General features: G+C 36.8%; 1 protein-coding gene and 1 long non-coding RNA gene across 2 annotated transcripts; one reads left to right on the top strand and one right to left on the bottom strand.

Moving 5' to 3' along the window:
- Positions 1-2,797: 2,797 nt before the first annotated feature.
- LOC142169645 (uncharacterized) lies at positions 2,798-5,929 on the bottom strand. The gene is made up of 5 exons (XM_075231537.1): positions 5,769-5,929; positions 5,521-5,693; positions 3,838-4,415; positions 3,509-3,700; positions 2,798-3,178 (listed from the first exon to the last, which is right to left on the bottom strand). The coding sequence occupies exons 1-5, from the start codon at positions 5,927-5,929 to the stop codon at positions 2,798-2,800; spliced, it is 1,485 nt and encodes a 494-aa protein (XP_075087638.1).
- Positions 5,930-8,329: 2,400 nt separating this feature from the next.
- On the top strand, positions 8,330-15,658 carry LOC107771999 (uncharacterized). Its single transcript, XR_001644955.2, has 6 exons — positions 8,330-8,500; positions 9,496-9,570; positions 13,528-13,838; positions 13,920-13,978; positions 14,366-14,421; positions 15,337-15,658. It is a non-coding gene; the product is annotated as an uncharacterized LOC107771999 (long non-coding RNA).
- The last annotated feature ends 268 nt before the right edge of the window (positions 15,659-15,926 follow it).

Raw genomic sequence — 15,926 nt, 5'->3', positions numbered from 1 at the left:
TTTATTACTCAAAAGATTTAGAACTCATTTCATAATTTTCCACACACCTTTCCATTTTATTGGTATTAGTGGCCACAATTATAGTATCCATTCTCGGCACATCGGTCGTATTTCATATTTCATACTCACCCCTAAAAGTTTTAGGTGTTACCAAGGATTATCATCAATAAGAGAATTCCAAATCAAGACCTTAAGTACATATATGAGAAAACAAGAGTCTTAAGCACACTGAGTTTCTCTACCATGATTAGCCATACTAGATTGCAGTTGAAACATGATTTTTAAATCACAACACCTTTGATACATTGATCATTCTAGATTACATTCTCGGAAGGAATCATAATATGAAAGGAACATTTGGAACACATTTTGGGTACATACATCTTTCAACACAACATTTATTTTATGATAATCAACTCTATTAGGAAGGACTCGGAACATGAGACATAAGAAATTAAGCCAAACATAATCGTAACTTACGAGGACATCAAGGAAATCGATTCTACAAGAGGAGTTTAGACGACATACCTCGCTTGATCTCCCTTAAATTACTACGATGTTCCGGAAATCCTAGCAACTTCAATCTATTAGAAACATGACAAATTTGAACCATAATTAGGAAGATACTCGGGGTTTCACCTCATTTGAGCATTTTATCAAGCACTAGGTGTGCATTAAGGTTTTAACGTTCACAATTAATCCCCACTTCAATAGGCCACCCACAAATACTCCACAACCTTCCTACCACCTTTATTAGTACATGCATGCATAAATAACAACTCTTATTCTCAAAACCTTCTTCCCCGTTACCTATTCAATTGAAGGCTAGGGATAGAGTCTTACCTCTTAGATGAAGGCCTTGTGAGTTATTCTTGTGAATTCTTCCAGACTTGAGCAAAGATTGTTGAACAAATAGCTTAGGAATTCTTCTTCTCGCTCTAGACCACTTTCCTCTCTCTAAAATATCAGTTTGAACCTTCTAAAATGACCCCTAAGGTTGTTTTAGGGTTTTAAAACCAAAAAATGGTCCCTCCGAACTCAACTTTGTGGTCACAGAGTGCACCGCATATCAGGTCTGCGGCCCGCAAAATGGTCCGCAGAAATGGTCCCAAAAACTGGGCTGGTCTAGTCCAGTCTGCGGCCCGCATATCAATTGTGCAGCCGCAGAATCTCCCTCCAGAAATCTTCATGCTGGTTCTGCGATGGATGTGTGGCCCGTGAAAAGATTATGCGGTCGCATAGTTGACCTCAAAACAACCCCCAAAATTGGTCCATTTCTCTTCTTCTACAGCCGATCTACCGTCCGTAGATCAGTTCTACGGTCGCATAATGGACCCCAAAAATGCCCTGTTCTGCAACAATTTTTCTTCAACTCTCCAACGCTCTACTCAACCCAAAAAGTCTGTACCGTGGCTCGCAAGCTCGACGCAAAGATTTTCTACAACCCTCAAATACATTAGCCTACCTCGGCACCACGAAACCTCGAATTTTAGGTGAAATTTTATGGGGCCTTATAACTAAGCTAGGCGGGAACTATAGGAACTGTGGCTAGCTGAATAGCCACGAGGAATATGGCGAGCTGCCTGAACGGGTCTAGAAGAATGGCCTCTACTATAGTAGGACTGGCCTCCATATGAGGCACTGGTGAAACCACCTGAACTACGAGGCCTTTTGGCCTCCCTATCCTCATGGTCCTACCTGCGAACCAGCTTTAAGCATCTAGCAATATCAACCACCTCGTCAAACCTAGCACATGTCGCGACCTCCCGAGCCATAATGAAGCGTAATTCATAGTTGAGGCCATCAATGAACCTCCTAATCTTCTCCCTCTCAGTGGGAACCAAACATACCGCGTGACGAGCCAACTCTGAAAACCTCATCTCATACTAAGTCATGTATTGCTAGACCCTCCAGAACTCAAACTACAAGTTCCATAATTATATCATATGATGGAGGCACAATCCACTTTGGATTCAACTATGCAAAACCTTTGCGGTAGCATCATCTTCTGAAGAAATGAGGCAATTCTTCGTGTCAATTGCTTTTATGACTTAAACAATGTATGAATACTTTCATCCCTTTTTTTGACATTGATGTATTAGACCTTTGTAATATTGAAGTAATAAAATGCCTTTCCCGGTTTGATGTAGGTTGCATTATTTCTTTCTACAATGTACGCCTTTGATTTCAAGACACCAATGTGATGATCTCAATTTTAATTTTTCATATTCACATCATGCCATGCCTTTTTTAAAAAAAGACTCAAGTGACTGAACTTAGAATAAAATTCTAAGCTGCCCACATATCTCAGTAAAGAAGATCAAGTCATAACGTAATTCAAAGCCGATATTTTTTTACTCATACGACTGAACATAGAATAAGACTCTAAGTTGTCTGCGTATCTCAGTGAAGAGGATCAAGTCATAACGTAGTTCAAAGTCAATATTGTTTTTTGGCTCATGCGACTGAACTTAGAATAAGTCTCTAAGTTGCCTATGACCCTCGGTGAAGAGGATCAAGACTAAATGTAATTCAAAGAGATGAGTTTTTTTTTTAATTTTCTCTTTTAGGTCCTAATTTTTGCCTAGGCCACCTCTCACGTTGTTTTAAACCTAGCAGTTTTTTGTCCTAACTTTCACCTAGGCCACCTTTTTTGAGGTTTTCAACCTAGAGAATTTTTTTTGGGTCATACATAGTTTAGACTCATGCGGGATAGGAGTGTAGCAATATGAAGTTTATCTTGTGCATTGTCGAGTATTGTAACTTGCAGTTTAGGCTGTCAAGGACCGTATTTTCCTTAAGGATAATACTTCTTCATGAAGCTTCCATTGATGGGACCGATCCGCAAACCATCCGCATCTACAAGCTTGAAAGCACCGCTTGAATAGGCTTCTTGCACCACATATGGCACATCCCACTTCGAGGTGAACTTGCTTTTTGACTTATGAGAAATGATAACGGGTCTTCTTACTGCAAGGATTTGATCACCGACTTGGAAAGACCTTAGGTGAACCTTTTTATTGAAAGTACGAGAAAGACGAGCGTGATAATATTCGAGACTTTGTTGAGCTTCTAACTTTTTCTCATCAAGGGCCTCTAGTTCTTCAAGGGGTAAACGAGCATTTTTTTCTTCAGTAAGCCCTTCTTGGATAGCGAGTCGCAAGGATAGTATTTGACGCTAAAGAGGAAGAACTAATTCGACTCCATAAATAAGAGAATAAGGAGTAGCTTGTGTTGGCGTGCGATGAGTCGTCCGATATTCCCACAAAGCTTCTTCCATCCTATCATGCCAATCTCTTTTAGATTTAAAGATGACCTTATTTAACAATTTGCACAGTGTCTTGTTAAATGCTTAGACTAGTCCATTTGCAGCATCATAATACATTGATGAATTACGTTGCTTGAGGCCAAAAAGGTCGCATATCTTGGTCATCAATTTGTTATCGAACGGCTTGCCATTATCTGTTATGATATAACTAGGAATTCTAATACGATAGATGATATTCACTCGAATGAAGTTTGCAACATTCTTTTTCTTTACATCCTTGATGGCGACAACCTCTGCCCATTTCAAGAAATAATCAGTTGCAGCTAAGATATACAAGTGGCCACAAGAAAATTTCGGTAGCGGTCCAACAACGTCTAATCCCCAAGAATCAAATGGCCAAGATGCTACAGTTAGATGTAACACTTCAGGAGGCTGGTGTATAAAAATTGCATGAAGTTGGCATGCTTTGCATCTTTGGGCATAGTCCAAGCAATCTTTGACCATTGTTGGCCAATAATACCCCATCCTTTTTATATGAAAATGCAGCTTCGGCCCAAAATGATGTGAACCATAAACTCCAAATGTGCCTCTTGCATAGCTTGAGTCGCTTTATCTTCCCCTAAACAACGCAGGAGAACTCTCTCGAATGATCTTCGATACAAAGTCTCTTTGTAGTAAAGGAAGCAAGGGGCATGATGACGGATTTCAGTCTTTCTCCTTAGATCATGTGGAAGTATCACATAGCATAAGTAGTCTATCATGATTTGTCTCCAGTCGACCTTCTCAGCTTCAGAAACGGCTACAAGATGCTTAAGTTTGCTTTCTTCATCCTCATACTCATCTGGTGGAACTATCCATTTTTGGCAGATAGTGATTCGCGGTTGGTTGAGCAAAGTCAATATTGAACCAAGAGAAACTAAAGCGTCAGCTTGCTTATTTTCCTTCCTTGGCACATGCTGAAGAGTGACATCGCCAAGCCATCCAATCAATTTCTCCGCATAGTCATGATAGGGATGCAATTCTGGCTTTTTTACCTCGTAGCTACATAGCAATTGATTGATCACCAATTCGGAGTCTCCAAATATATGTAATTGGAGTTGTTTCATATCAATGGCCATTTCAAGCCCAAGTATGAGTGCTTGATATTCTACAACATTATTAGAGCAACATTGTGTTAAAGTGAGAATATGGCAAGAGCTCTTCTTGGGAAGTGATGAACACTACATGCTCCAGATCCTTCACAATGTGTGGCGTCATCAAAATACATCTTTCAAGGCATTTGAACATTGACGACCATTGCATCTTCGTTAGGTAACTCATCAGTTAGCTTCCAATCATCCGATATCGGATGATGAGCTAAGAAGTCTGCCAATGCTTGCCCTTTTATAGCTTTCTAAGGCACGTACACGATCTCGAATTATTAAAATTGGAGGTACCACCTCGCTAGTCAGTCACTAAGGACGGGTTTTGACATCACATACTTAATGGGATTTGCTTTGGAAATGAGACGGACAACATGAGCTTGAAAGTAGTATTTCAACTTCTGAATTGAGAAGACTAGGGCCAAACATAGCTTCTCAATCGGTGAATACTTCAACTTGTTTGGCATCATCATTCTACTCAAGATGTAAAAGGAATTTTCTTTCCCTTTACTATTCTCTTGGGCTAAGAGTTCTCCAACCGATCTTTCTTGTGTCGCTATATATAGTATCAATGGCTTCCCAGGCATGGGAGCCGCTAGAATTGGAGGCCTCGCCAGCTATGATTTGATGTTATCGAAGGTATTACTACAAGCATGGCCCACTCAAAAGGGACACCCTTCTTCATGAGACTATTAAATGGTTGACACTTCCCTGCTAAATTTGAGATGAATCTCCTAAGATACGCCAACTTCCTAGCAGACTTTTTAATTCATGGATATTTCTTGGCTCAGGTATTTTTAGGATTGCATCTACTTTGGCTTGATAAATTTCTATCCCTCGATGTCGAATAATGAAGCCAAGGAATTTTCTAGAAGTAACTCCAAATTCACATTTCAAAGGATTCATTCTGAATTGATACCTTCGTAGTAGATCAAACACCATTCTCAAGTCTTGCAAGTGGTCTTTCCTCTTTCTTGATTTTACCACCAAGTCACCAACATAGCATTCAACATTTTTGAAGCATGTTATCGAAGATATTTTGCATAGCTCTTTGTTAAGTGGCGCCAGCATTCTTCAAGCCAAAAGGCATCACCTTATAGCAATAAATACCTTTGGGAGTACAAAACGCAGTAAGCTCTTCATCCTTAGGTGACATGTAAATCTGATCATAGCCAGACGAACCATCCATAAAAGATATCGCCTCATATCCAGTGGTGGCGTCGATCATAAGCTCGGGAATAGGTAGTGGAAATTCATCCTTACGACATGCATTATTCAGATCCCTAAAGTTGACACAAACTCAAATTTATCCGTTCTTCTTCCTCATATGGACAATGCTTGAAATCCATGTGGGGTACTTAACTTCACGAATGAATCCAGCTTCAACAAGCTTGTTAGCTTCAGCTTCAATTAAGGGAACCAACTCTGGCCTAAAGCGTCGTTGAGCTTTCTTGATAGGACGGGCACCTTTCTTGATTGCAAGATGATGGAATGCCACTTTGGGGTCTAAACCAGGCATCTCTTTATAACTCCAGGCAAAGACATCATTATACTCCTTAAGTAGCTCAACGTAAGCCACTTCTTAGTCAACTGCGAGTAAAGCACTTACATAAGGGGACCTTGGATCAACTTCAATGTCAAGGTTGACCTTTTTCATTGCATCGACCGTCATTTTAATCCCTTCCATAAGTTCGGGCTGAGCATCTTCAGCATCTTCATCTTCTTGAGAATCGCCATCATTGAAAGATATGTGGTAACACCAGGAAATATCCTTCAATTCATCGTCAATATTTTTTAGAGATAAAGTATAACACGCATCTTGTGCACTAACATGATATGAAGATCCAATACTTTCTTTTCTTCATCACGTTCTTTGGTGTAGACCACAACGTGCAACTTTACTTTTAGTATCTCTCCGCACAAAATCACAAGGTTTGTCTGTTGCCTTATTCTGGAAGGGATCAAACTTTGACAATCATTAGAACCTTTGATATTTCGACAAAGAAAATGCTTTCATGCTTTTATAGTTTTTGTGCAACTTTCTTTTCTTCTTCAACGGACCTAATCTCTCAAATATGGAAGTTCTTGCAGTTGATTTTCCAAGACAATCGAAAACAGAAGGCCTTTCATTAGAAGGAGCAGATTCGTCTTCTGTAGTGATGAAGTTATTGCTTGCCCTTCTTATGGAGATGTAGACTGGTGTATCTTATTTATATCCCAAACCTTCACGCGATTGCCTTGTAACAAGTTTTGAGGGAAGCTTACCTAATTGTGACAGCTCATTAGGATTGTATCCAACCTTTACAAGTAGGTTGTAAGCATTTGGATCAAAGCCTTCATTTGTACGCTTCTCTGGGAGTGCATCATTTTGTAGAAGACTACGGGCCACAAATTTTCAAAGTAATTTTGAGGATAACTTTACCGTGTCAACCCGCCTAATAGGAAGGGTCATTCCTCTTAATGCATTTCCTTGCAACTTAGGAGATTGTTCTTCAACCTTCTTAACCTTGGGAACTGTCACGACCCCAAATCCCCTCCGTAGGATATCGTGACGGCACCTAGTCTCTAAGACTAGGTAAGCCTAACAATATGCGAAAACATCAAATAAAAACTTAAAATTTTAAAACTTCAACAATTTCATCAATAGACTGTAAGCTCAATACGTATAATTTCCTGAACCCCGGTGAGATATAAGTCACAAGCTCTAGATACAATGCTGAACAATCCTATACATCACTGTCTATCAAAAACATAAGGAAATAAGGAAAACAAGATAGAAGGGGATTCTGAGGCATGCGGACGTGGGCATGTGTACCTTGAAGTCTCCAAAGCAGCAACACAGTGCACTAATATCAAGGATGATAGGATGCACTTGGATCTACACAAAAATATATGCAGAAGTGTAGTATGAGTACACCACAACGGTACCTAGTAAGTGTCAAGCCTAACCTCGGTAGAGTAGTTACGAGGTCGGGTCAAAGCCCTACTGGAGATAATAAGAAACAAGACAAAGATAATATGATATAATGAAAATGACAGGGAAGTGAACAATAAAGAATTTACGGGAAATAACAACACGGAATCAAGGAAAGCTAATACAACACGAAAGGAAAACAAGAATTTTACTTGTTAAGGAAAACAAGAACCAAACAATACAACAAATAAAGAATATCAACAGGGGAACTCCCGATGTACCGCCTCGTAGTCCCAAATCGTAAAAATAAATCACAGTCTTTCTTTATATCACCGCGGGAGCCTTTATATTTGGTTTTTTAAAATTATTTTCCCAAAATAGCATCTCCGTTTTAGCCCACCTTATCACACCGCATGACTTCTAATAGTTCCCCTACTAGCCACGCGTATCAAGCCCACCTTATCTCACCACATACATTTTAACACCCATACCTTATACCACCGCATGCGTATCAATAATCACAACGGCATGGCAGAAATCTCGTGCAACAATAACAACCACACGACAGAAACGTGCAAATAATAACAACCTTCACGGCAGAAACCTCGTGCAACAATAACAACAGCACGGCAGAAACCGCGTGCAAATAACCAAACAATCACCTCAGCAATAAAACGAAAGACAAAACACAACAACTGAATAAATGATATTCCAAGGATAGCAATTTCAAGTAAAGAATTCCCACAGTTAAGTAATGAATACGGAAATCAAGAAAAGCAAGTAATTCAACTAAACACACTACTACAAAAAAGGCCTTTGGCGGCAATTATTTAGCGGCAATAAGGCAATTGCCGCTAATAGATTCTTTAAGCTGAAATATTAGCGGCACATGACCATGATATCCTTTTACCGACAATAAAAATAAAATACTACTAAAAATCACTAATTAAAATAGATTTTTATTATTCTAACTTTCCCTCCGTAGCCAAAAAAGAAAAAAAGCTTTCCCTCCAATTTGTTTGGACATTAATGAACCATTCCCTCCAAAATAAGAAAACCTATTCCCTTCATCAAACATGAAATGGAAGACGGCTGGAAACAAAATCAAGCAGACACAATATAACAAACCAACGCAGACACAATAAAATTTCCGGCAGAGATAGCCTTCTTCCTCGGGTAACTTCTCTTCTTACCCAGAAAGTTGATTTATTGGTGCTCCTTGATTCTTTATACAGTTCGTTTGGTTTTTTTTTACATTTCCAATTTGATTTAATCGAGAAAAAAAGTGAAGGTGACTCTGAGTTGTCTTTGATCCAATCTTCTTCTTTTGTTATTTTGGTAATTGGATTTCTTGAATTTTTTACAGAATTTGTGCAATTGAGATGATTGAGAACCTTTCTTATCTATCCCCTTTTGTTGTTTTCCTCTGTTCTATGTTTCAATCTGCATAGGTTAATTGTGACACTAATGAATAAAAATGATTTTTTTGTTTGTTTTTCATGTTCTTAATTTTGGTGATTTAAGGTGAATTCAGTTGAATTAGAGGGGAGGATTATTGGATTAAGCGATCTTTTAGTGATTGATTATTGTAATCATCATTTCTAATTATTTCTCTTATTTTCTCAATGCACCTTCAGATGCATCTTTTTTTGGGGTTAAATTCTAAGTTGCTATTTCTGGCTACATAGATACATGAACATTCTCACACACAATTTTATATTTTTCTTGTTGTGTTAATTTTCAAGTAGAATGAAAGTTGCGAATTGTTTATATTTATTTTTTCTTTACATTCCAAACTCACTTCAGAAGTAAAGAGTGAAGAGCGAAGAACCTATATATTAATTGATTCCTAGAACTTTTCAAAATTAATGATGTTGATTTTGTATAACATGTAACAATTTATTATTTAGTATCATTTTTGGTCATTTGATTTTGACCTGTCTAGTTTAACTGCCATTTGTCTTGAGCCGAGTTTCTATTGGAAACAGTCTCGCTACTTTCAAGGTAGGGGTAAGGTCTTCGTACACACTATCCTTTCCAAACCCCACTTGTGCAACTATATTGGGTTTGTTGTTGTTTATTGTTGTTTGGATTGGTGCTGCTCGATTATGCTCAATCTTCATGGTCAATATTATCTCTTTCATCCGTCTCCAACTTCTCTTTTCGTGTAGGTTTCAAGATTGTTGCAGAAATCATTCTTCTCCTTCACTTTCTTGTCATTATCGGCAAAATATTCTGCTTACCAGGTACAAATTTGAGATTTTTGATATCCAACTATTGTGTTTTAGGATTTGTGAAAGTATAGTTTTTCTGCGTATGCTAAGTTATATGTGTTATCCTGTTGCTGTTAAATTGATGTGCAATTGATTGAATTTATTCCTCCTCTGTTCCTCTAATGTTTTATGAATTAGTTTCTTTGTATGTTTTCTAAGGCTACTGTTATTTTTGTGATTGTTCATAAATTTTCTAAGTGTCGTCGATGCATATTGATATTGTCATTTAATCTACCACTAGTCCAGATATGAATTCAACTATGTTCAAACTTTTTGCCTGAGTATGACATATATACTGTTTTTTATTCTATTGTTAGTTGATAATTTAGTATATTATTAGGCTTATTGCTGGGTTTTTACTTATTACAAAGGGATTTTTAGCGCCTAAAAGGTTCGGAAAAGTATTTTGCAACGGGTTAGTTTGTCCGAGCGAAGGTCTTAAAGGACCAGAATAATCTTTTACTAATATCAGAACATTAAAAATATCTATTCAAAGTGAAATCTGAAAAAACAAATATTGGTATCGAATAACTGAGAAGAGATAGAAGAGAAGAATAAGATAAACAAGGATATCCAGAACTTTGTTCTTTGTTGTACAATAATTTACTCAAGATAAAATTGATTGAATCATTCGATATTCTCTTAAATCTATATTTTCCGCTTCAACTTGCCTTTTCTCATTAGTTCGAGCATCTGCTACATTAATTTTTTTCCAGATTTGTCTAGCACCTGTAATGCAAGATTAATACACGATCTGTACAAGAGACAGTTGCTTCTTAACCGTGAAATACTTGCACAAATAGCTATATCAAATAGGAGTTGTCTTTATATCGAACGAAATCATAAAGGAAGTAGATTGGAAAGAATCCACCAGAATAATTTAAATGGAGTTCCCCGGAGAATGAACTCCGAAAAGGTAGAGTAGAAATTAGTATGAGAAAATATAAAGAGATAGACTAGAAACGACATTTGTTGTGTCAATGACACCAAAGGGAGCTCTTGTTTTCTCCTTTCTAGTTCATGCAGCTTTTCTTGAGCAGTAGCCAATTCAGAGGTGCGGATGATTCTGCACTGGAATCAGGAAAATAGTAAGGACACATAAAACCATTCACAATCAGTCCTTTGATTCTAAAAGGTCAAGCTACTTATTTAGGAAGTGTATGTGAATGTAACGGCAGAAGTAATTATAAGAAAAAGTAATATCTCACCTGATTCTTAAGCTCCATTATCCGCAGTTCTTTCTCTAAATTCTCCCCTTCATAAAAAGTGAATTCAAAATCAATCTGATTTAATAGTTAAACACATCTCAGTTACTAAGCAGTGACCCAAACTTACTAGCAAGCTGCAGAGTTTCATTCTGAAGCTCAGCTTCAGGTAGCAACTCTGTTTTCAACTCGCGTGCATCAACATCCCATGTAGCACCTCTGTTTTCAAATTAAGTTGCTGCACAAAATTCCTTTGCTGCATATATTGTTAATTATATGAAAATCGGCAAGTTGTCTTTGGTTAGGTTTCTTTCTCATATTTACTTGTTTGTTCTATGATGACTATGATTTGCTTATGAATAACAAAATATTCCATATCGATTCACCTAAAACATAGATGATCAGTTGGGTTCTAAACATAGGTGCAGTTGTTAATGTACATTTTGTGAATTTGTTTCCTTATTCCTTTTGACAACAATAGCCTTATCCAGGTTCTAAACATAATGGTTAAGCAAGCTTGTGTTAGTGCTTTGCATATTCTGTTGAATTTTTCAAGTATATTTGATCTATCTTTCTTGTCATGTTTGGTTTAGGAGCTAATTTTCCAGGATAACTGATTTAAACACAATAATTTCCATTCACTTTTAGTTCTACATTGATTACAATAGATAATTTTTACTATCAATATAAATTATTTATTTGAAGTGGCTAAGCTAGCAAGTTTGATATTGTAGAATCATTCACGGAACTTTAACGAATTAATTTGCTTGTTTAGTTGCACAGTTGCTGCAGCTTTCAATATTTTTATGTATTTTTCTGACGATCTTGCTGTCCGTTGTAGTAAAACTTACCCTGAGTCATGTTCTAGCTGTTATTTGATTTTAATACTTACCAACATATTGTTTCTTTTTGCTTTATGGGGTTCTAAAATATTTATGTTTTTGGGTATCAGGGTTTGGGGATTTATGTATGATCATAAAAGTAATCATATTTAAGAGGAGAATAAACTGAATTCACGCATTAGAGTACACCTATGGGAAAGGATACTTGATGCGGTTGGAGCTGAATATTGCTTTCTTTTGGTTTAGAATGGAGGCTAAATCTAATAATGTGTTTGATCAAACTATAATCTGATGTGTTTGATAAAAAGTTACCTTAACTGTTTATGTATAATAGAATTTTTAATCATTAGCAGAATAGAAGACATCCTTATGCCAAAATATTTAGCACTTATAATGCACATTTTTGTCCTACCAATTTATACGTCTCTTCAGTATCAGATAAATTTTATGGTATAATGCACATTTAGCCCTTCTTCTGTATTTAGAACACACCAAGGAATTGGAGAAACAATAGATAAAATTTGAAATGATACTCTATATCTTATATTTTTGTACCTTGGAACTACTTTATCCTCTTTCTCAGGTAATACTTTTCTGTGGAATCATTTTCAAATCTTAATTGTGTGAATACTTTGGTTAATCTAACTAGTTTATATAGTGTAATTAACAAGTGATTTTCTGTAATTTCTATTGTGATATTGAACTGGTTATATAGTGTAACTAGCAACAAAAATTAAATTGTTGCTTGCTCGTATTTATTATGTCTTCAATGCAAATCTGCTTTGTTTTTGTGTACCTGGGAGGAGGAAAGAAAAGTTGTTGTGGCTATGGAGAGGTAGGGGTGGTCTGTAAAGTCCTCCTTTTGAATTCCGCATCAGGTTTTCGCTTGCAAGTATAAAAATTGACTATTTTCATATATGTTATTGTCTTGTTCACGCCAATGAGATTATTTTAGTTGGTCTGCTTAGTATAACATTAAGTTAACCTGTCTCTAAATGCGACCTGTAATTGAAGTGTTTCAAATGGATATCCGTTTAAAAACCAACAAAAGAAAAATGATTCTTACACATTTTTGAACAATTATGAGAGCAACTTGGAAAATAAACTAGTTAGTAGTTCCTGTAAGTGTTGTTCAGATAATAGAAAAATCTGACAAGAAATTAGAGCAGTAGAGCTTTCTTTAAAGTATTGGTGTGCTTGTTCCTGTAAGCTTTCCTTTTCCCCCTTTTCTGGGAGTGACAGTGATGGCATTTCATCTCCACTCTACTCCCTCAAGGTTGCGTGTTTAGTTAACAACATACCTGATTATCAAAAGATTTTACAATTGAAACTGACTGCTATACAAATAAAGGTGACTGTCAACACAGCCAGTTCTGCCACAACCATCATAAGCATTGCATTGGAAATTTTCTGGAAAATCACATAGTTAAAGAATTAAAGCTCATTAGTTCATGAAACACTGAATCCAGAAATATAGGATACCATTTAATATATGATTTCTGCTTTTCGTTGTTTTGCCATTTGATGACCTTTGAATCTTCCACTCTAGGTAATTCAGAGCCAAGAAAGGTTCGAGGGCCTACTTTACTAAAAGATATTTGAAAACTTTCTCCGGGGAAGGTAGTTGATTGTAAGGCCCCGTTAAAATTTCCTAAGGATTTAAGATTTAAATATGCGCCAGTGTTATTTGGGAATAACGTATTCGAGTATTAAAGGAGACCTACGGGATATAACCACATCATTTTGAAATGAAAATATATGTTTAAGGTGTGTTGGAACATATTAAGGGGTTTTGTGAATGGGAAGGATTTGTGTGTAACAAGTTGGATACATTAAATGGAAAGAATGTTATTATGTAAATATGGTTTCATACTTATATGAAGGTTTGGAAGTCAATTCGGGTCTATATCATAGCAAGGTATCAATTGAGGGTGAGTGGAGAAGCAAGAAATGGAAAAGAAAAGAACTGGGAGCGTGCTAGGGTTCGTGCAACGCGTGGATTGTGGCACGCCATCCCTCTCAGCAAGTTTGAAAAATCAGTGAAGTATAGAAGATGGCGTCGGCGCGGGTACGCTACCCCCACCTGAAGCCTTTTAAGTACTCACCTTGGGGGTTCAATTCCCCCATTTCACTTGGACTGAATTTGGAGCTCTTCTCCACTCTCTCAAGACCACCAACTCCTTTCTTTTTCAAGGTAAGCAATCCCTATTATCTTGGTGTTAAATTTCATCATTTCTACACTAGTATTGATGAAATCTACACATAAAATACATAGATATTCAAGAAATTTTTTCGAGAACTCAAAGGAGGATTTTGCAAGATTTCTTCCAAAAGGTAATTCTATACCCTTAGACTTACATGTATGGATATATTATGGGAATATGAGTATGAATTATGTATTGGAACTTATAGTATGGTGATTGGAAGCCATAAGTTCCCAATTTAAATACATAACCATTGTAGAGATTGAAAGGTGATTATTTGATGGAATTTTGTTGGTTGGGTGTGGATGGATGGTCATGTATATTATGTTGGAAGTTATGAATTGTTTAAGAATGATGGTGGGATAAATTTTTGATAAATGGTAGTAGTTGGATGAACTAATTCTATGGTTAAGAGGTGTAGAGATTCATGCCTACTAGGTGTTTGATAAAATGTCTAAATGGCCTAAATTATGGAATTTGTTACTAATATTGGTCCCATTGGATATTGTTATTGTAGATTGAAGTTGCTTAGTGTAGTGGATCTTTGTAGTATCATTAAGGGACGAATTTGAGGTATGTATGGCTAAACCCCCTTCTTCTTAGAATCGAATCCCACGGTGTTCATGTAATTGAAGTAAGACCTTGATTATTATTGAATTGGCTATTCCTAATGTAGTTGTGTCGAAGGATATATGTTCAATATTTATTCTAAATACTTCATCATGTCATCTTTCCATTTGAGGATATGTTCAAAATGTGGAATATGTGTTAGAAAAGTTTAGACTTTATGTCAAGATCGAAATAAAGGTTGTTATGCCAAATTGTATGAAAAGCCTCTATGTGCTTAAGATACCCGAATTGTTGTGTTATGTGAACTTAATGTCTTGAACGGGAAGACTTATTGTTGTTGATAATGATTATGATAATGATATTTGAATGTGGAAAAAGGGGACTTGAATTATGAAATACGACCAAGAATGATTTTGTAATCGTGATCACTAATGCTAATGAATCGAGAGAATATGAAAGAATTATGATGTGAGATAATTAAAATTGTGGTTATGGTTGATATCTTAAGTGAGATGGCCTAGCCGATCAGGCCGTGATCGGACGTCATGCCGCACACATGGTGGTAACTGTGCTGGAAATGATAATTGAAATTGTAGATATGGTTGATGTCTCAAATGAGATGACCTAACCGATCGGGTCGAGGTCGGACTCCGTGTAAGAGCACGGTGGTATTGTGGATTGTGGCATATGGCACTAAAGATTACCCAACCTAATAAGATGGAAATTGACTTGAGAATTTATATGATCCTTACTTGATGTTTTAGTATTGTTTTGAAGCTCTTATTGAACTCATGACTGTTTTCCCCCTTGTATTATTGTCCATTCTATTGAGATGGTATTTTAACTTTACATACTAGTACTATTCGACTGTACTAACGTCCCTTTTGCCGGGGGTGCTGCATCTTTAAATGGATGCAGATAGTTATATAGCAGACAGTGTTGATCGCAGTTAGTGGTACATCATCATCTTTCCAGCAGACTTGGTGAGCCCCATTTTATTCCGGGGTCATGTATTGTACCTTTTGTTTATATTGTGGTCACATTTTGAGGTATAGTCGGGGCCTTGTTGCCGGCATTATCATTGTACTCTTCTTTATCTATAGAGTCTCCGTAGACATAGTGTGGATTATGTTTTGGTGTTAGGAAAGACAAACTATGTTATGTTGTGGTTGTATTACTTGTCCCATTTGAGACTTTAAAAATGATGAAACCTATTGGTAATAGATTGTTATTGGAGACATGATCACATTTTTGTATAATTAATAACGCCGGTCACGCTCCTCGGTTTTGGGGCGTGACATTGATGTGCCGTTTAATAATCGTAACCAAGCTGTTGGGGAAAAAGGTCGAAAGCTTGCTAGCTTTCTAGGAATTATTGCGAGAACTCCATAACTAACACCTCCACATGTAGATGATTGGAGAAATTTTGACAAGGAGGAAAAGAAGAAATTGGTGGATTTTGTGAGGGTATGGAGTAGTTATTATTATTATTATTATTATTATTATTA

This window comes from Nicotiana tabacum, chromosome 15 (assembly GCF_000715075.1).
Source record: "Nicotiana tabacum cultivar K326 chromosome 15, ASM71507v2, whole genome shotgun sequence".
NCBI classification, from domain to species: domain Eukaryota; kingdom Viridiplantae; phylum Streptophyta; class Magnoliopsida; order Solanales; family Solanaceae; genus Nicotiana; species Nicotiana tabacum.
Note: the sequence above shows the minus strand (reverse complement) of the source record. Positions and strands in the feature narration are given on the sequence as shown.